The sequence below is a fragment of the Hyla sarda genome, chromosome 7 (assembly GCF_029499605.1).
Source record: "Hyla sarda isolate aHylSar1 chromosome 7, aHylSar1.hap1, whole genome shotgun sequence".
Taxonomy (NCBI): Eukaryota; Metazoa; Chordata; class Amphibia; order Anura; family Hylidae; genus Hyla; species Hyla sarda.
This window is the reverse complement of record NC_079195.1, coordinates 124581451-124603098: the sequence shown is the minus strand read 5'-3', so window position 1 is coordinate 124603098 and position 21648 is coordinate 124581451. Positions and strand designations below refer to the sequence as shown.

The 21648-nt window shown below is 42.1% G+C and overlaps 1 protein-coding gene across 1 annotated transcript in view; it reads left to right on the top strand.

Annotated features, from left to right (window-relative positions):
- Nucleotides 1-21648, top strand: part of LOC130282437 (cGMP-dependent protein kinase 2-like) — a 201128-nt gene that overhangs the window by 136683 nt on the left and 42797 nt on the right. The window contains exons 11-14 of the mRNA XM_056530692.1: nt 2154-2304; nt 9422-9558; nt 18386-18475; nt 21194-21335. Coding sequence (XP_056386667.1) covers nt 2154-2304; nt 9422-9558; nt 18386-18475; nt 21194-21335 — 520 coding nt within the window. The remainder of the gene's footprint in view (nt 1-2153; nt 2305-9421; nt 9559-18385; nt 18476-21193; nt 21336-21648) is intronic.

Here is a 21648-nt window from a genome sequence, read left to right as displayed (position 1 = left end):
GGCGCAACCAAAAAACACTATTTTTGTGGGGAAATTAAAAAGAAAAACGCAATTTTGCTAATTTTGGAAGGTTTCGTTTTCACGCCGTACAATTTACGGTAAAATTGACGTGTGTTCTTTATTGTGAGGGTCAATATAATTAAAATGATACCCATTATTACATACTTTTATCTTATTGTTGTGCTTCAAAAAAAATCACAAACTTTTTAACCAAATTAGTACGTTTATAATCCCTTTATTTTGATGACCTATAACTTTTTCATTTTTCCGTATAAGCGGCGATATGAGGGCTCATTTTTTGTGCCATGATCTGTACTTTTTTTTATACCACATTTGTATATAAAAAAACTTTTAATACATTTTTTTATAATTTTTTTTTATAAAATGTATTAAAAAAGTAGCAATTTTGGACTTTTTTTTTTACGTTCACGCCGTTCCCCGTACGGGATCATTAACATTTTATTTTAATAGTTCGGACATTTACACACGCGGCGATACCAAATATGTCTATTAAATTTATTTTTTACGCTTTTTGGGGGTAAAATAGGAAAAAACGGACGTTTTACTTTTTTATTGGGGGAGGGGATTTTCCCTTTTTTTTACTTTTAACTTTACATGTATTTACATTTTTTTTTACACTTGAATAGTCCCCACAGGGGACTATTCATAGCAATACCATGATTGCTAATACTGATCTGTTCTATGTATAGGACATAGAACAGATCAGTGTTATCGGTCATCTTCTGCTCTGGTCTGCTCGATCTCAGACCAGAGCAGAAGACGCCGGAAGCCGGACAGAGGCAGGTGAGGGGGCCTCCGTGCGGCGTTCTGAATGATTGGATCCCCGCAGCAGCGCTGTGGGCGATCAGATCATTCATTAAAATCGCGTGCTGCCGCAGATGCCGGGATCTGTATTGATCCCGGCATCTGAGGGGTTAATGGCGGATGCCCGCGAGATCGCGATCAGCAACCAGGATCAGCCGCACATGACACGCGCATCACTCCGATGCCCGCGGTTATGTACAGGACGTAAATGTCCTGTACATAATCCCTTTACCCCCTGTGGCTGGGTGTCAGCTGATAAATAATTTTATTGCAGTTGTGCCTGTGATGTTTGTACTGTTTTCTACCAATTGTGTACTGTTCACATATTGTTGCAACTTAAATGTACCAGGCATGGCTTCAAGCACAAAGGATTAACATACACAGACATCTAGGAAACTTTCAAAAGGGAAGGAGAAACTTACTCTGGTCCAGCCTCTCTACTGAGAGGAATATAAAGTTTTAGTCAGAGGAGAGCTAGCCTCTGTAGTGAGAGGATAAAGTCATGTTTCAGAAGTCTTCTGCTGAGGAATTGTTAAAGGATAGCTGAGGACAATCAGCTCCTGCTAAGAATTCCATTTGAGCTAAAAATTTGGTCCAAGTGGTTATCCTGACTTGTCCTAATCTATAAGTGGGCTGTAGAGAAGAGTATTTTTCAGTTTCACATCCTGATGATGGGAATTGCAGTACCTCTGAGCTATGCTGTGATCCAGCCCCCACCTGCTTCAGAGAGAAAGTCATAGGACTAGTGAAAGAAGAGCTAGAGTAAAAAGAGGACCAGTTCCTTAGCCCTAGAGAGACACTAACACATTGCGTACCCCCGTTAGAGCCTCAAGTAGATCCTGAATGTTAATGTTTTGGATGTTCAGGAGTGAACCTATGCCTCCAAGTCCTTGCAGAACCTTAGTAAAGCAAACCATGATTGTGATAAAACCACTGTGTCTGGTTCCCCTATTGCATATTACCCCCAAGAGCACTTCGAAAAATACCTTCAGCCAGGACACTTACACAAGGTGTGTCTTTTGTGAACTGAAAGTATCACCATCTTTAGTGCCATGCCCTCATCTCTGTGACAGCCAATGGAGTTAGAGGAGTCATTATGTAAGGCCAAAAAATGCTGGTTACCACTGAGCTCTAAACCATGACATGTGTGAGGCCTACAGGCCTGAGCTATTTCACATGTCTCCCCTTCATTGTACATCTCTGGGCTGCCACAGTGTGGTTGTTTATTTGCTTTTGTGGCAATTGTCAGGAAATAAGCTAATGAGAATAATATATCTGTGTCCTTGAAGAATAATTATTTCTATGTTGAATAAATGTTTTCATTGCAGACGAAAGAGCCTCCACCATTCAATTTCACGTGACAACTCAGAGGTCAACCAGTTGAGAGAATTAGTATCCAGGTTCTCCAGCACTTCTCCATTCCGATATTTGGATGTTATCACAACTCTTGGTACTGGAGGATTTGGCCGTGTTGAGCTGGTAAGCTTGCAGACTATGTATTTATTACAGTATACATAGATCCACTTTTGACATTAAACATAATATTGTGTAAGCCCCATCATGTTTCAAAACTGATATAAACTCCACAAAGCCTCTCAAGGTGTCTTGTGGTATCTGGTTTCAAATACACTGCATCCTGAGGACACTAAACTTGTCATTTTGTAGATGCTCTGACTAGCCATCACAACTCTGCTCTTGTCGGAGTCTTACTCTTGCCTATTACTACTGCTTCTAACACATCAACTTCAAGAATATAATGTTCACATGCTGCCTCATATATCCATTGCTTTTTTTAGAACATTCTTTATTTAAAGTCTTATATTAAGCAAATGTAGTAAACAAGTCAAACATAGGTGGGACCCCAAGAAGAAACAAACAGGTAAACATATAGGTAAACAACTGTATGTACTATCAATTGTAGTATAAGTGCAATAAGTGACAATACAGATTAAAAATTATGGTAATGATCTACATAGTTGGAGTAAAGGTTAGTGAAAACTCTGAGGGGAGCCATTTTGATAAGATATCAATGTCATTCAATGTCACTATTATTCACTTCTCTTCTCAGTAGTTCAGTGTATAAGGTATATTTAAATCAATGTGAAATTTTTGTTTACATATCATAATACCTTTAAAGGCTTTTGTGCTATTGTATTATTAATCAACAGTTGAACTGTTACAAGGCATTAGGTGGCACTCTTCTTCTGTATGGTTAGTTGAGGAGTAAGTGAATGTAATTCTGCCTTCAAGCAGACAAAACAGCAGTGTTCATTAACTTTAACTATTGTCCTTCATAAACCTGCATTGAATAGTTGTAGTTTTATTATCGACTAGCTGTGTATCCGGCGCTGCCTGGTTTTTCCGACCTAATCCTTGTGGGGGAAAGCAACAAAGGAGGAAGCTTTTATCCTCATATCCCATCCCAAAATCCTGACCCCATATCCTCTCCTCATGTCCCGACCCCAAATCCCCTCCTCATATTCCGACCTCATATCCTGTCCTCATATTTTGTTCTCATATCCCAACCCCATATCCTGTCCCCATATCCCGACCCCATCCTCATAGCGCAACCCCATATCCTGACCCCATATCCCGACACCATATCCCGACCTCATATCCTGTCCTCCTATCCCGACCCCATAGCTAATCCTCATTTCTAATCCTCATATCCCGTCCTCAGGTGGGGCTGCGTTGTTGTAAAGATATTGAAAGATAAAGGGGTGTGGCTTACATGTGGGTGTGTCTTTGTGATATAGGGTGTGGCTTACCAGCCGGACTGACACATTCACCAGGAGATGCAGAGCCGAGCTTGTGGAGTAAGGCCCCAAAAGTCCTATATACTTGCATGGGACTTGAAACAAAAATCCCATCCTTCACATATGGGGGCTGGTTAGGGGTTAATTTAACTATCATATATTTTTATTTGACATATAAGTAAAATGTGACCAAGTATTATTGAAATATCTCCAGCTGTTTGGAAATTATGCAATAACATAAATTTCGAAAAGACTTATATGGGACTTTCAATAAAAACTGACCCTGGCAAATAAGGGTGGGTAAGGGTTAAATTACCTATCCTATGTTTGTTGTTGACATATAAGTAAGGTGTGCCAAGTTTCATGTTAATATCTTTAGCGGTTTGGACGTGATGCTGGAACACACACACACACACACATATACATACACACTGTCACGTACCGGCTGGACTGGTAGTGGATCCTCCGGACCTGAGAGGCGATGACGCGGGTTGTACCAGAGGACCTAAGTGGTTACTGGTTTTCACCAGAGCCCGCCGCAAGGCGGGATGGTCTTGCTGCGGCAGTAACCACCAGGTCGTATCCTCCAGTAGCAACTCAACCTATCAGGCAGCTGATATGGCATGGTACACAGGGAGCAGGCAGGAGCGTAGTCGGATGTAGCAGAGGTCAGGGCAGGCGGCAAGGGTTCACAGGCGAGTAGGCGGTAGCAATGGGTTCGGCAACAGGCAAGGCAATTCACACTATAGGAACGCTTTCTCAGAGGCACTAGGGCAAAAAGATCCGGCAAGAGCAGGAAGGGGCAGGTGCCTTTTATAGGGAAGGCAGGAGAAGTGAGGAACCAGCGCACCAATTACCGGTGCGCTGGCCCTTTAAATTCACTGAAGGCAGCGCGCGCGCGCCCTAGAGAGCGGGGCCGAGCATACCGGGAGGATGAGAAGGACGGCGCAAGGAGCGGGGAGCCAGGTGAGTGGAGCTGGGACGCGGTGCGTGAACAGGGGCCAGCCGTCACGGCAGCTGCGTCCCAGACACAAGGGAACCCGGGCTCCGGGACCCCGGGTCAAAAGGTCGAGGGGGCGGGCGTTCCGGTCCGTGGACGGGGACCAGAGCGCACGCGTTAACAGTACCCCCCGCCCCTTAGGTCTCCCCCTCTTCTTGGTGCCCAGAAAAGAGAGAATGAGATTGCGGTCCAAGATATTCTCATCAGGCTCCCAAGACCTCTCCTCAGGGCCGCAACCCTCCCAATCCACCAGAAAAAATATTTTCCCCCGAGAGATCTTGGTCGCCAAGATCTCCTTAACAGAAAAAATATCGGAGGTACCGGCAACAGGGGTGGGAGAAAAAAGCTTGGGAGAGAAACGGTTGAAGACAGCAGGTTTAAGAAGGGAGACATTGGAAGAGTTATGGATTCGGAGGGAGGGTGGAAGATGGAGCTGGTAGGAGTCTGGTTCAGATTCGGCAGTTTGCCATGATGAACAACGTTATTTTAAATTTCAATAAAAGGGTTAACGAGGGATGTGGGGGGAGTGTTTTTATGAATAAATAAAAATTTTCAATGTGTTGTGTTTTTTATAATTGAATTTTCAGGTTTAGTAGTGGAAGCCATGTTGTAGACAGAATCCATTACTAAGCCAGGGCTTAGCGTTAGCCCCAAAATCAGCTAGCGCTAACCCCCAATTATTGCTCCCCGGTACCCACCACCACAGGGGTGCCGAGAAGAGCCGATACCAACAGGCCCGGAGCATCAAAAATGGCGCTCCTGGGCCTAGGCAGTAACTGGCTGGTGTTATTTAGGCTGGGGAGAGCCAGTAACAATGGTCCTTGCCCACCCTGGTAACATGAGGCTGTTGCTGCTTGGTTGGTATCTGGCTGATAATGAAAAAATGGGGGAACCAGACACTTTTTTTTATTACTTTTTTTTAAATAATAGAAAAAAACAAAAACGCATAGGGTTCCTCCTATTTTCACCAGATACCAACCAAGTGGCAACAGCCTGAAGTACTGTCTCTCCCCAGCCTAAATAACACCAGCCTGTTACCGTCTACTCCCAGGAGCGCCATTTTTGATGCTCCGGGCCTGTTGGTACCAGCTCTTGACGGCGTCACTGTGGCAGTGGGTACCGGGATAATAATTAGAGGTTAGCTGATTTTGGGGCTAACGCTAAGCCCTGGATTTTGTCTATAAGACGGCTTCCACTACTAAGCCTGAAAATTCAATAATAAAAAATACAACACATTGAAAAAAAAATGTATTTAAAAAAAACACTCCCCCACAGCCCTAGTTGACCATTTTATTGAAATTTAAAAAACGATGGTCATCGTCACAGTCCACCGAATCTGACGTAGTCCTCCACATTCAGGTATGTAAAATGAGAAGAAATGAAAAACAAGAAATATGGGTTAGTACATTTTTTTGCGCTCTCTCCTGGGGAAAACGCACACAATGCAGGGTGTTCATAAACAGGGAGCCTCCAATTGCTGATAAGTTACAACTCCCATCATGGGTGCTGTAGTTAAGCAACAGCTGGAGTCTCCATGTTTGGGAACACACTGCCAGAAAGGCTCTGCTCCCATTAAGCAAAACGCATAATGAGAACAGAGTCAGGCCTGGACTGTGTAGCTCAATCTGTCCCTCTGCCCTTGGACTACTAATCCCATCATGGGACAGAGTCTGTCCCATGATGGGAGTAGTTGTAGATCCGCAGCGCTCAGGGATGGCACTTGCACATCCCCTTGCTGTGGGACTTTTAGGACTACTACTCCCATCATGGACAAACTCCATCCATGATGGGAGTTATAGTCCAGGGGCTGAGGGGCAGATCGCATCGGGTCATTCTCCAGAGGCCCACTGCGATCTGCATTTATTGACTGTAAAATCCGGCAGCATATGCGGCTGCACTGCACTGCCGGCTTCTGTATACAGCTGTGACATTTCATAATCCCCGCCCGGGAGACAGGAGCTCTGATTGGTGAATAGCTATTCACCAATCAGAGCTCCTGTCTCCCAGTGGCGGGGATTATGAATTATGAGCGGTGTATACAGGAGCCGGCGGGCAGCGCATTGTAGCCGCATGTGCCGCCGGCTTTTACAGTTAATAAATGCAGATCTCTAGAGAATGACCCAGTGTGATCTGCACCTCAGCCCCTGGACTATAACTCCAATCATGGGAACAGTCTGTCCGTGATGGGAGTAGTAGTCCTAACTGTCTCAAAATAGTTAATATAATTCTCAGATGCTTTAGAATACTTTGGTACGTGTCCTCCGAGGTGGTGTATATTTGCGCAAGAAAAGTGCATTTGCAAATTTTTTTGGCGTTTAAAAAAAACACACAGTTAATAAATTCAATTCTACAGTAGAAAGCGCTTTATGTTAAACTTAACTGTAGACATGGGTATAAAGAATTCTATCAAATTTTGCGCAAAAGAAACGCAAAAACTCTTGCGCAAATGTTTGCATTAAAAAATAGACAAAAAAAAACTCTATATACAATGATAGATTACCCTCAATGAGTTTTAAATATATATATATATATATATATATATATATAGAGAGAGAGAGAGAGAGAGAGAGAGAGAGAGAGAGAGAGAGAGAACCACACAAGGTTTGCCATGTAGCATGGCAGTAGTAGTAATGTTGCCATGTAGCACCCCTACTACTTAGATGTTGTTTTATACACCATTCAGTTCTATAGTGCTTCACTGTATCCAGATAAATAATCTATATACAGTATATATAAACTCAATGGCCCAGACTTATCAAACCGTATGAGAGAAAAAAAATAAAAATTCCCCCAGCAACCAATCACAGCTCAGCTAACGAGCTCTGGTAAAGTGAAACTTGAGCTGTAATTGGTTGCTGTGGGAAAATCACTCAATTTTTTCTCACACAGTTTGATAAATCTGTGCTCAATGTGTGTGTATGTATGAATGTGTGTGTGTGTGTGTGTGTGTATGTTCTAGCATAACTTCCAAACAGCTAAAGATATTTCGATAAAAGTTGATACACATGTTACTTATATGTCAACTACAAATATAGGATAGGTAAACTAAGCCTTACCCACCCTATTTGCCAGGGTCTGGATTTTTGTTTAAAGTCTCAAACAAGTCTATGGGAAATATATGTTACTGCATAGCTTCCAAATGGCTGGAGATATTTTGATAATACTGGTCACATGTTACTTATATGTCCACTAAAAATATATGATAGTTAATTTAAAGGGGTTCTCCGGTGCTTAGACATCTTGTCCCCTATCCAAAGGATAGGGGATAAGATGCCTGATCGCGGGAGTCCCGCCGCTGGGGACCCCAGGGATCTTGCACGCGACACCCCGTTTGTAATCAGTCCCTGGAGCTATCACGCCCCCTCCCGTAGGCTTACATTGAGGGGCGGAGCATGATGTCACACAGGGGCGGAGGCTTGACGTCACACGCCGCCCCCCTTGTGGTCATCCGTAATCAGACCCGGAGCGAACACGCTCCGGGGACTGATTACAAACGGGGTGCCGCATGCAAGATCCCAGCAGCGGGACTCCCGCGATCAGGCATCTTATCCCCTATCCTTTGGATAGGGGATAAGATGTCAAAGCACCGGAGAACCCCTTTAAACCTAACCTACCCCCATTTGTGAGGGTCTGGGTTTTTGTTTAAAGTCCAATGCCAATCTATGGGAAATGTATGCTTAACTTCCTGTACGGTTGGAGATGTTTCGCTAATACTTGGTTACTTATATGTCAAATAAAAATATATTATAGTTAAATTAACCCTAACCTACCCCTTTATGTGAAGAAAGGGTTTTTTTGTTTAAAGTCTCATACAAGTATGTGGGACATCTGGTACCTTACTCCAGAAGCTCCGCTCTGCATCTCGTGATGAATGAGTCAGTCCGGCTGGCAGGCCACACCCTCCCTGCGTTCCATGCCTCATCTTGCAAAGACATGCCTACCATTAAGCCACACCCCTTTTATTTTCAGTAAAAAATATCTTCATCACAACTCAGCCCGACCTGAGGACGGGATATGAGGGTTAGAAATGGGGATTACATATGAGGACAAGATATTGGGACATAATGAGATCGGGATATGAGGTCGGGATATGAGGTAGGGATATTAGGTCGGGATATGAGGACGGGATATGAGGACGGGATATAAGGTCAGGATATGGGGACAGGATATGAGGTCGGGATTTGAGGTTGGATATGGGGACGGGATATGGGGACCGGATATAGGGACCGGATATGAGACAGGATATGAGGTCGGATTATGAGGAGGGGATTTGGGGTCGGGATATAGGGTCAGCATTTGAGGACAGCATTTTGAGGAAAAAAGCTTTTTTCTTTGTTGCTTTTCCTCCCCCACAAGGATTAGGTAGAAAAAAAACGTTCAGCGCCAGGTACTCAGCTAATAGTGAATAAATTGCACATACACTGCCAATCTTCAGTTATCTTTAGTTAGGCACTTTTCCCTTTGTGCTCGAGCCTTATATATATAAGGAGGATTTCCCCACACATTCTTTTGACAGCAGACATATGCCACTGTATAGACTTCAGTGTAATGAAAATCTATCCCTTGAGGTACATGTAATATATATATATATATATATATATATATATATATATGTATATATATATATATATATATATATTTATTTATTTTTTATTTTTTTATTTTTTTACTGGTTTACTCTAAATAGAAAACCATAGTCGATTGTGCTTTTTTATACAGTAAAAAAGAATACCAATGTATACCACACTGATGGAGGCCAAAAGGATACTCTTTCGGCCTCCATCTGGTATATGGGGTCCTATGGTAACAAAAATCTTGAATATGTTTTTTTCACTTTTAGGTGAAACTAAAAGATGAAGATATGACTTTTGCACTGAAGTGCATTAAGAAAAAGCACATTGTAGATACACATCAGCAAGAACATGTGTACTGGGAGAAAAATATATTGCAGCAGATCAACTGCCCTTTTATAATCAGGTAAATTCTAAATATGACCCTTTTTTTAACCTCTGTATGGATATGCCTGGCTTACAAATGTGGCACATTTAATACATACACTGATATAAGTGACTGTGTGTTGCTATAATATTGACTACATGTTGAGGTTATAGAGGTATGGTTTTGAGAAATTAGTTAAACCACTGGGAAGAGTGTAATCCTTTGTAATAAACTGTATATACTGTATTGTAACTGTATTCTACACATTGTTATGTCACAACAATGGCACATAATAGTTGCAAAGTTGAGCCTGGTAAAAGTCCACTGAAACAAGAGAGATTTGAGCCTCTAAGGCCATGTTCACACAATTTTTTAGTCCTGTCTTTTAGGACATTTGTAAATATCTTTTATTAACCCCTTAAGGACTCAGCGTTTTTCCGTTTTTGCATTTTCATTTTTTCCTCATTACTTTCTAAAAATCATAACGCTTTCAATTTTGCACCTAAAAATCCATACCATGACTTATTTTTTGCACCACCAATTCTACTTTGCAGTGACATCAGTTATTTTACCAAAAAATCCACGGCAAAAGGTAAAAAGAAATCATTGTGCGACAAAATTGAAGAAAAAATTTCATTTTGTAAATTTTGGGGGCTTCCGTTTCTACGCAGTACATTTTTTGGTAAAAATAACACCTTATCTTTATTCTGTTGGTCCATACGGTTAAAATGATACCCTACTTATATAGGTTGGATATTTTCATAACTACATGCAGGAAAATTTATATGTTAAAAATTCTCATTTTCTAACCCCTATAAACTTTTTTATTTTTCCGCATACGGGCCGGTAGGAGGACTCATTTTTTGCGCCGTGTTCTGAAGTTTTTATCAGTATCATATTTGTATTGATCGGATTTTTTGATCGCTTTTTATTCATTTTTTCATTGTTTAAAAAGTGACCAAAAATACACAATTTTGGACTTCGGAGTTTTTTTGCGCGCACGCCATTGACCATGCAATTTAATTAACAACATATTTTTTATAGTTCGGACATTTTCGCACACGGCGATACCACATATGTTTATTTTTATTTACACAGTTTTTTTTTATGGGAAAAGGGGAGTGATTCAAACTTTTAGTAGGGAAGGGTTTAAATGACCTTTGTTAACTTTTTTTTTTTCACTTTTTTTTTGCAGTGTTATAGCTCCCATAGGGACCTATAGCACTGCACACACTGATCTCCTATGCTGATCCCTGCAAAGCCATAGCTTTGCACAGATCAGTCAGATAGGGGCTTTATTGCTCAAGCCTGTAGCTCATTTTTAATTTTTCCGTATAAGTGGCGGTATGAGGGCTAATTTTTTGCGCCGTGATCTGTACTTTTTATTGATACCATATTTGCTTATATAAAACTTTTAATACATTTTTTATTAATTTTTTTTTTGGAATAAAATGTTTTAAAAAAGCAGCTATTTTGGACTTTTTTTTTTTTACGTTCACCCCGTTCACCGTACGGTATCATTAACATTTTATTTTAATAGTTCAGATATTTACGCACGAGGCGATACCAAATATGTATATAAAATATTTTTTTAACACTTTTTCGGGGTGAAATAGGGAAAATGGGGTAATTTACGTTTTTATTGGGGGAGGGGGGGTTCACATTTTTTTTACTTAATTTTTTTACTTTTTTTTACTTTTATTTTTACACTTTAATAGTCCCCATAGGGGACTATTTAAAGCAATCACTGGATTGCAAATCCTGTTCAGTGCTATGTATAGGACATAGCACTGATCAGGGTTATCGGTCATCTTCTGCTCTGGTCTGTGGGAAGGCAGATCAGAGCAGAAGACTCCCGGAAGACAGCGGAGGCAGATGAGGGGACCTCCGTCTGCCGTGCTGGATGACCGGATCGCCGCGGCAGCGCTGCAGGCGATCCGATCATCCAGTTAAGTGACTGCGATGCTGCAGATGCCGTGATCAGTATTGATCACGGCATCTGAGGGGTTAATGGCGGACATCCGCGGAATCGCGGGTTTCCACCATTACCGGCGGGTCCCTGGCTGCGATTATGCTTAGGACGTAAATGTATGTCCTGGTGTGTTAAGTACCGCATCACCAGGACGTACATTTACGTCCTTCGTCGTTAAGGAGTTAATCCTTCCAGTACTTATCAGCTACTGTATGTTCCAGGGGAAGTTGTGTAGTTCATGTCAGAAACTGTCCAGAGCAGGAGAGGTTTTCTATGGGGATTTGCTCCTGCTTGGACAGCTCCATACACGGACAGAGATGGCAGCAGATAGCACTGTGGACCGATTGGAAAGAGCTACACAAATTCCTCTGGAGCATGCAGCACCAGGTAAATCCTGGAAGGATTAGGATTTTAATTTGCAAATCAGTATAACTTTCTGGTATCACTTCATTTGAAAACATTTCTTTCCTATAGAGTACCCCTGCTTTTTCATTGAGTTCCTTCTAACTCAATAATTAGAAAAAAATGTCTGTTTTTTTTTGTCTTTTGTAACTCAAAACTGACCTTTCTTTGTACCAAAGATGCTGCAAAGACGATGTGTAAACATAGCTTTAGGCGGGATTCTCATACAGTATTTTGGTCAATATTTGGTCCTTATTTCAGATCAATTACCGTATATACTCGAGTATAAGCCGACCCGAGTATAAGCCAAGACCCCTAATTTCAACCCAAAATCCCAGGAAAAGTTATTGACTCGAGTATAAGCCTAGGGTGGGAAATACCTCATCCCCCCCTGTCATCATCCAGACCCGTCATTAACATCCTCATCATCATCCCCTTGTCATCATCCCACACATCCCCCCTTCATCATCCCCTTATCATCCCACACATCCCCCCTTCATCATCCCCTTGTCATCATCCCACACATCCCCCCTTCATCATCCCCCACATCCCCCCTTCATCATCCCCTTATCATCCCACACATCCCCCCTTCATCATCCCCTTGTAATCATCCCACACCCCCCCCTTCATCATCCCCACACCCCCCCTTCATCATCATTCGCCCTCAGTGGTCTTCAACCTGCGGACCTCCAGAGGTTTCAAAACTACAACTCCCAGCAAGCCCGGGCAGCCATCGGCTGTCCGGGCTTGCTGGGAGTTGTAGTTTTGAAACCTCCGGAGGTCCGCAGGTTGAAGACCACTGCGGCCTTCAACATCATCCAGCCCCCCTCTCACCCCCTTTAGTTCTGAGTACTCACCTCCGCTCGGCGCTGGTCCGGTCCTGCAGGGCTGTCCGGAGAGGAGGTGGTCCGGTGAGGAGGTGGTCCGGGCTGCTATCTTCACCGGGGGCGCCTCTTCTCCGCGCTTCCGGCCCGGAATAGAGGCGTTGCCTTGACAATGACGCAGAAGTACGTTGGCAATGAACGCACCTCTGCGTCGTTGTCATGGCAACGTGACTATTCTGAGGCCGGGCCCGAAGCGCTTAGAAGAGGCCTCCCCGGTGAAGATAGCAGCCCGGAACCAGTATCCCACCGGACCACCTCCTCACCGGACAGTCCTGCAGGACCGGACCAGCGCCGAGCGGAGGTGAGTACTCAGAACTAAAGGGGGTGAGAGGGGGCTGGATGATGTTGAAGGCCGCAGTGGTCTTCAACCTGCGGACCTCCGGAGGTTTCAAAACTACAACTCCCAGCAAGCCCGGACAGCCGATGGCTGCCCGGGCTTGCTGGGAGTTGTAGTTTTGAAACCTCTGGAGGTCCGCAGGTTGAAGACCACTGCGGGTGGGGGAGTTCACTCGAGTATAAGCCGAGGGGGGTGTTTTCAGCACGAAAAATCGTGCTGAAAAACTCGGCTTATACTCGAGTATATACGGTACCTTCTCTTTTGAGTTTATAAAGAGACTATGAGGGGAGATTTATCAAAACCTGTCCAGAAGAAAAGTTGCCCAATCAGCTCGCTTCTTTCATTGTTAACAAGGCCTCTGCAAAATGAAAGAAACATTCTGATTGGTTGCTACGGGCAACTCAGCAACTTTTTCTCTGCACAGGATTTGATAAATAACTCTCCCATTTGTTTTTGCAGTATTCCACTGTAGGCCACTACTAATGATATATAATAATATGGTAATAATGTTATTTATATGCATGTGTGGTGGCCCAATACAGGAGGTGTTACCCCGTACCCTTGCTGCCCTGTCAGGCAGCCTCCCTACAGTGTCCCCTGGGCCCGCTTGCATCAGCCCCCCCCCCCATGTAAATATGTTTCTAATGTATCATACCATGTAATGTGTTCAGAAAGCGTTATCACGTTAAGACTGTTTACCATGTGACTTGTCATGTGATTGTTACCCAGGAGGTGACCAGGTGATCCCAGGGGTGACCTATGGCCTCCCTGCTAGTCTCCCCCCCCCCCCAAAAGCCCTAGGTGGAGCTAGCTCTCTCTCTTTCCTTACAAGTCTTTGCTGAGGTCAAGTTGAGTTCTAGAGAGTGTCCAGAGTCATTGGAGGACCCAAGTTCAGTCTGCAGCCACAAGCAGCTACAAGTAAGCCACAGTCTCAGTTTTGTCAGTCATCAGTCAAGTCAGTCACAGTCTTCATTTTCAAGTCAACGTGGCCTGCAATAAATTGACCATATCTACTACAAGTCCCAACAAGCCCTTAAGGTCTCTGAGTCACTGGTCACCTCTGTGGGCCCTGGCTGAACTGTATAGACTTTACCATCTGTCTACCTTCAGTAAAGCTACCGTTATCCGTAACTCGGCGTCTGAGTCATTATTATCTAGCAGAATACCTTCCGGTGGTATTGAGGATAAACCATGCCTTGGCGTCACGAATACAAGGGGTTAATGCCATCTGCCCTTGGCTAATCCCATCTGCCCTTTGCATCACGACCTTTACCACACATGTTTCCATGTCAGGTGACCTGTAAGTTTCTAATGGTTTAGGAGAGAGAAGGGCTCCTTTACTTGTCACTCCCTATATCTATATCACCAGTGCATAGTTTGTTACTATTATGACCCATTATTGGGCTTGAAACACATTAATGCATTCATTTTTGATGCCCTGTGTGTTTGATAGAGATAAAACAAAATCTGTTTGTTTTATCTCTATCAAACACACAGGGCATCAAGAATTACACTGCCAGTCATTTATTTTAATAGCCACCATGTTATACTATATTTTTTCCTGCTGAAAGGAAAATGTATGGTTGTAAAAAACTTCCTCCGGCATCGTGGCAATCACTTAAGAGGAGAGATGGATGTTTTTCATGAGGGTTACTTTGATGAGACTTTGATGGTTATGGTAACAGAATGAAGAAATGATTTGGACACATTACATGCGCAGCTATCCTTAACATGTTTATGCTAATCAGAAACTAAGCTCAGAGCCTTCCTTTAACACAAATTAATGTTGACATTAACTGATTATTGCTAATTAATATTGACATCACCAAGTCATATCATCGTATGTATCATACATATTTGTGAGGTCAAGCACCTGAATCATTAAATTGTTCTGAAACCTTTATAGAAACATAATTTCAATCCATTTCTGTTTTAATTACCTTTTTTTAAAGTGCAATACAGAAGAGTTAATACACTACTATACTTGTGGTTTTTAATATTTCATTTTTATTTATAAATAAGGGAGAGAAAAAGATTAGGTTTTAAGCCTATCACACACAAAGGGTTAAACATCAACATGGCATGAAAATGTCAGAGGAGGCTAACGGAAAAAAAACAAAGACGCCTATTTAAATGGACACTGTCATTTGAAAAAACTTAGAGCCTGGCTTCCCCTGGCTCTGTCAAGAAACCAGTAGGGGGCTGTTTGGGTCTGAACACTTAGACCCTAGCGGCTCAAAACTTTTGACATGTCTGTGTAACATGACCATTGTTTTTTAATTACAGCAATGCTTTAAAGAATTGCTCTAATTATAAAAAAATTTTTTTAGAGCTGCCAGGGTCTAAGTGTTCAGACCTGTACAGACCCCTACCGATTGCTTGATAGAACCAGGAGAAGCCAGGCTTCATAGACTTACAATGGAGCCCATCTTATGCAATGAGATAGACAAAGCGGCAAGCTGGGGAGTGAAGTGCAGTTGGGGTCTAAGCGCTCAGACCCTGACCGATCAAAACTTTGGGCATGTCTGTAAGACATGTCAAAACTTTTTTTTAAAGTGACAGTACTGCATTAATTTAGCTGGCTAGGAATCCAGCACCTACCTGTAAACCTCTTATTTAGTTGGGAAAGTTTTCATGGTATTTATTTTGCCCTGCCGGCTGCCAATTTTGACTCATTCACGGCATTGGAGCTTATGGAGTTGGGTTTGCGGGACTGCTGCTACACACTTTACCTGATTGTAAGAATGTGATCTTAACTTTTGGCATGTCTTGGCAACCTGCATGAGTTGTTAAAAATGACAGTGACACTTTAAGGTCCCTATTGTTTAGTAAGGATGGTTAGTACAAATGTATTACAGCATGTGATAAAACATGTCACACATTTTTTCTCACAGAAGCACAAAAATGTACTATATGGGTCAGAAATAAAAAAAATACCAAAGGATAGGGGATAAGATGCCTGATCGGGGAGTCCCGCCACTGGGGACTCCTGTGATCTTGCACGCAGCACCCCATTTGTAATCAGTCCCTGGAGCGTGTTCGCTCCGGGTCTGATTACCGGCGACCACAGGGCCGACGGCGTGTGACGTCACGCCTCCGCCCCCGTGTATCACGTCACACTCCGCCCCTCAATGCAAGCCTATGGCAGGGGGCGTGATAGCTGTCAAGCCCCCTCCCCTAGGCTTGCATTGAGGGGCGGAGCGTGACGTCACATGGGGGCGGAGGCGTGACGTCACACGCCGTCGGCCCTGTGGTTGCCGGTAATGAAACCCGGAGCGAACACGCTCCAGGGACTGATTACAAATGGGGTGCCGCGTGCAAGATCACGGGGGTCCCCAGCGGCGCGACTCCCACGATCAGGCATCTTATCCCCGGAGTACCCCTTTAAAGTGTTTTATCCTTTGATATGTCATGCAATCATGTTGGTTGGGTTTTCAGTGCTAAGACCCCCCCCACCAATCTTTAGATATAGCTGGGTGAAGCGTGAGACTGTGCACTTCACTCCCAGGTGCACTTATCCCATCTGATTGGAGATAAGCTCCATTATAACACTTTAAAGGGTTTATCCAGGATTACAGTAAATGGCTGTTGTCTTAAAGAACCAGCATTAGACCTGTGTCATATATTGCAGCTCACCCTATTAAACTGAATATAACTAAGCTGCAATAGTACTCACAACCTATGTACAAGTGTTGTGCTATTTTTGGAATACATTAGCCATGTATTTTTTTTTTTTATTCTGTACAACTCTTATAAATTTTTAATACATAAGATTAGGTGCACTACTGTGGTAGATGTATACAATGACATTGGCTAACCCTCAAACTGATGTTAAAATTTAGACATTAGCCAGTATATCCTTATATGAAGGACATACCTGAGCCTGTACGCCAATGCCAAGGTTTCTCAAGTGGCACGGGACCTAAAACTAAACCTACCTGTGCCGTATGGGCAATACCAGGGGCCAGTGGGCAATTACAACGGCATTAGGTCCGATTCACAGTCTGTTCCCAGTTCACTCCAGTGTGGTTATAAACATACAATGGGAGGAGGGAAGAAGGCCATGAGCCCCACCCAAGTAGGCTGATATGTTGCCGGCCTCACAGGTGCACCTACATGCTGCCTATAATAGTGATTAAGGCGCATTAGATTTGGAGTTTACTTACCTCCAAGTATAAGATTTGAATAACAAGAAAAAATTTAGTTTTAAATAGTAGGAAATGCTCAACCCAAAATGCAGTTGTGCATTTATGCTGGGGAAGCAGATCCTGCCCTTGTAGTCCGTTGCTAATGGTTATCCCCAGCATAAAATGCATACAATGGTGGATGCCTGCAACAGACCCCAAGTGCCACAATGGGATCCTACACCAGATAGACGGTGTGGATGTGTAACATAGAATAATACATAAGTTTAGGTGCACCACTGTGGTAAATGTAAACAGTGACATATGGCTAACTCTCAAACTGATGTGGCATGATGTGCACTGATGTGCATTGTGGCACTTGTGGTCTGCTGCAGGCATCCCCCATTGTATGCATTTTATTCTGGGGATTACCCTCAGCAACGGACCACAAGCGCAGGATCTGCTCCCCCAGCATAAATGCACAACTGCATTTGGGATTAAGCATTTCCTACATTTGAAACCACATTTTTCCTTGTAAGTTTTTTCCAGCACTCCAAATAACATCACTGTAGACCACTGTGCATAAGGGGTTAAACATCTAGAATCAGTTTTTTCTGTTTTTCTAATCCTGGCTATTTGTGAACGTGTCAATCGTGGGATCCCATGGGTTACAGCTGTTGTTACTTTTTGTAAGAATTAGCTATGACATAAAGTACATGTACTGTGCAGCATTTTGCATTCTAGTAGTAAAACATCTTAGGATAAATAAGAATATTAAACCATGTCTTGAGGAAAGCAGTGCAATGCTAAGATCTCTGTACTGCCTGTACTCTTCTATTTGTTGGAGAGTTGTGATTTCTTGTGGATGATCAGGCTGTCAAACAACAAAGTAACAGCACCAGACAAATGTTTCCCAGACGCAGGCATTGGGACTGTTCTCATGGAAAGGGTCATCAGCCCATACAGATGCTCTCACAATAGACATCCTTAATATTGATAATCTGTTATAGTACATACACACAATGGCTTATGAAACCCGCATACAGTGTGTTAATAATGATTAAAACAGTGCTGTGCCTTGCTGGTCCAGTTTCTTGGCAGCCTCATTGATGTGACAGATGTCAGACGCTTTCTTCTTGTTTCATAGGCTCTACAGGACATTCAGGGATGCCAAATATGTCTACATGCTCCTGGAAGTGTGTCTTGGTGGCGAGCTCTGGAGTATTCTTAGAGACACGTAAGTTGTCTATATTGATAATACAGTCCAACCTGCGGTCAGCATGTTATAAAGCGGAAGGATCTGACTGGTATATAGCTTTGTTAGAAAGTTCTAGTATAACGTGTCACTTCTTCACTTACATCTCTACTCATTCTGAGTCTAGTTGTCCAGTGGGCGATCATACTCAGTGACTGACAGCCTTCCATGTGTAAATACGCATATAGGGGGAGATTTATCAAAACCTGTGCAGAGGAAGAGTGGTGCAGTTGCCCATAGCAACCAATCAGATTGCTTCTTTCATTTTCCACAGGCCTCTTTAGAGGCCTGTGGAAAATGAAAGAAGCAATCTGATTGGTTGCTATGGGCAACTGCACCACTCTTCCTCTGCACAGGTTTTGATAAATCTCCCCCATAGAGACAGCTTTCAGTCTCTAGGTAGGGCCGCCCACTAGACTACTAACCCCAGAATAAAAACCATGATGAATGAATGAAGGAATGAATGAATAAATAAATATGACTAACAGATTGACAGTGTAATATCGCCAATAGAGATGAGTGAACTTACAGTAAATTCGATTCGTCACAAACTTCTCGGCTCGGCAGTTGATGACTTATCCTTCATAAATGAGTTCAGCTTTCAGGTGCTCCGGTGGGCTGGAAAAGGTGGATACAGTCCTAGGAAAGAGTCTCCTAGGACTGTATCCACCTTTTCCAGTCCACCGGAGCACCGGTAAGCTGAACTCATTTATGCAGGATAAGTCATCAACTGCCGAGCCGAGAAGTTTGTGACGAATCGAATTTACTGTAAGTTCGCTCATCGGTAATCGCCAACTATAATTTGTGCATAATGAAACCAACCGTACTCTTATATTAGTATTCGTCACCATATTGTAGGCAGTCATAGTGGCCATTAATAAAAGTGTTTAACACGTGACATTACTTCTCCAAAAAGGGTTAAACTATTCCTTTTTATCTTAAATGTTGGAGATCAGTACGCATTACAGTAGGCTTTCATGTAAAAGAATGAAAATCACATCTTGTCTTCTTCAAAGAGCCTTCTGAGAATAGTGTATATTTCCTCTAGACTTTGCAATTCCTCTTACAATACCTCTAAATGGAAACTCAGAAATATTATTTTACTTAATATGATAGACTTTGTATTAAATATCCTACATGTCACACAGACACAGGGATTTCAACTACATAAAAATATATTCTCGCAGAAATGCAGAGGTAAAGAAAAGTTTGCGCACCAGAATCTTGACACAGTTTCCCTCAAACAACTGGCACATGTGTTCTTCAATTTTTGAAACAAATTAGACAAAAAGGATTGAGTTTAGTGTTGCTCGCGAATATTCGCAATGCGAATTTTATTTGCGAATATCGCATATTCGTGAATATTCGCGAATATAGCACTATATATTCGTAATTACGAATATTCGCTTTTTTTATTTTATCTTAATTTTTTTTACAGTACACATCACAGTGATCATCCCTCTCTGCTTCCAGCTTGTGTGGTGTAATGAAGGCTCTAATACTACTGTGTGAGACTGGTGTGCGAATTTTCGCATATGCAAAAATTTGCATATGCTAATTTTTGCATATGCGAATTTTCGCTTATGCTAATTTTGCATATGCTAATTTTCGCATATGTAAATTTTTGCATACGCGCATTTTTGCATATGCGAAAATAAAACGAGAATATTACGAATATGCGAATATATGACGAATATTCGTCCATATATTCGCGAATATTCGCGAATTCGAATATGGTCTATGCCGCTCAACACTAATTGAGTTGTGCATATGTGACACTATGCACCTAAAATGTTTTTGGATTGAGATTTTACTGTCATTAAATAGTTTAGGTAAATCCTTTTTAACAGTTTCCTGATACCTTCTTCCAGAGATACTGAGACATGAGGGCTTATAATGTGTCTGACAATTTAGGGAATCGTCAGATGGGCGTGAACCTGATTTTAACAATGGGAGTGCATATCAGGTGATGATTATATGGTGGGTTTATACAGACAGGAGGTGTGTATGTTGTACATTGAGGGGCATGTATGCCTAATACACACCCCTGACTGTATAATCCCGCCTATCACCTGAGATTTACTCCAATCTGAATTTAAGCCCTAGGGAACAGAAGGAAGTATCAAGGAACTGTAAAAAGGTGTTCTCAATGTTTATGATAAATATAGATGTGTCCTCTGGCATTTTGTTTCACACTTAATGTCCTATGAGCATGATCTTATGATGCCTCCACGTACAGGCACTGTATTGTTCACATCCATAATTGTGCACCCATAGAGTTCTATGTAGCCGTAGCTTATCTGCCTCCAACATACAGAACCTCATGCTTTCCTGTGTACATGAGATTTTGTATTCCTCTGCTAGATATCAAAGGATTCAGCAGATGGAGTATTTCCCTATTTAACATGTGCAAAGCAGTTAGAAAAATATATTTTAATATATTACATAGAGTACAGAGATGAAAATAATGAAACCATGGGTAAATATAATACCTAAGGGAAGAAGAGAAACTGTGATTATATTATAATAACTGAAAATGTATTACCATGGAGCCAAGTCAACTGCCTTACCTATTGCGTTTAGATTTTCTAACGCAATTTTCTTATGTTCATTATCCACATGCATACTATAAATATCTATGTTCTTTGCCCTAAATGTAAAGTATTAATTGTATTTTTTTTTTTTTTATATATATCTCAGGGGTTCTTTTGAGGAAGGCACTGCTCGATTCTGCATTGGATGTGTACTTGAAGCTTTTGATTACCTACACAATCGAGGAATTGTCTACAGAGACCTTAAACCAGAGAATCTTCTTCTTGATTCAGAGGGATATATTAAGATGGTCAGTAGTAAAATGTAGTCTGGAAGTGGTCTGACAATTACTGACAAGAATACTTAAGCAGACATGACGATGATAATAGTGTTTCATATTTATAAATAACATAATATTTTTTTCTTCTTGGCTGACAGCTTTTTATTGTTCAAAACATTTTACATTATATGGACACACCTTAATGAAATGGGAATGGTTGGTGATATTAACTTCCTGTTTGTGGCACATTAGTATATGTGAGGGGGGAAACTTTTTTCAAGATGGGTGGTGACCATGGCGGCCATTTTGAATCCAACTTTTGTTTTTTCAATAGGAAGAGGGT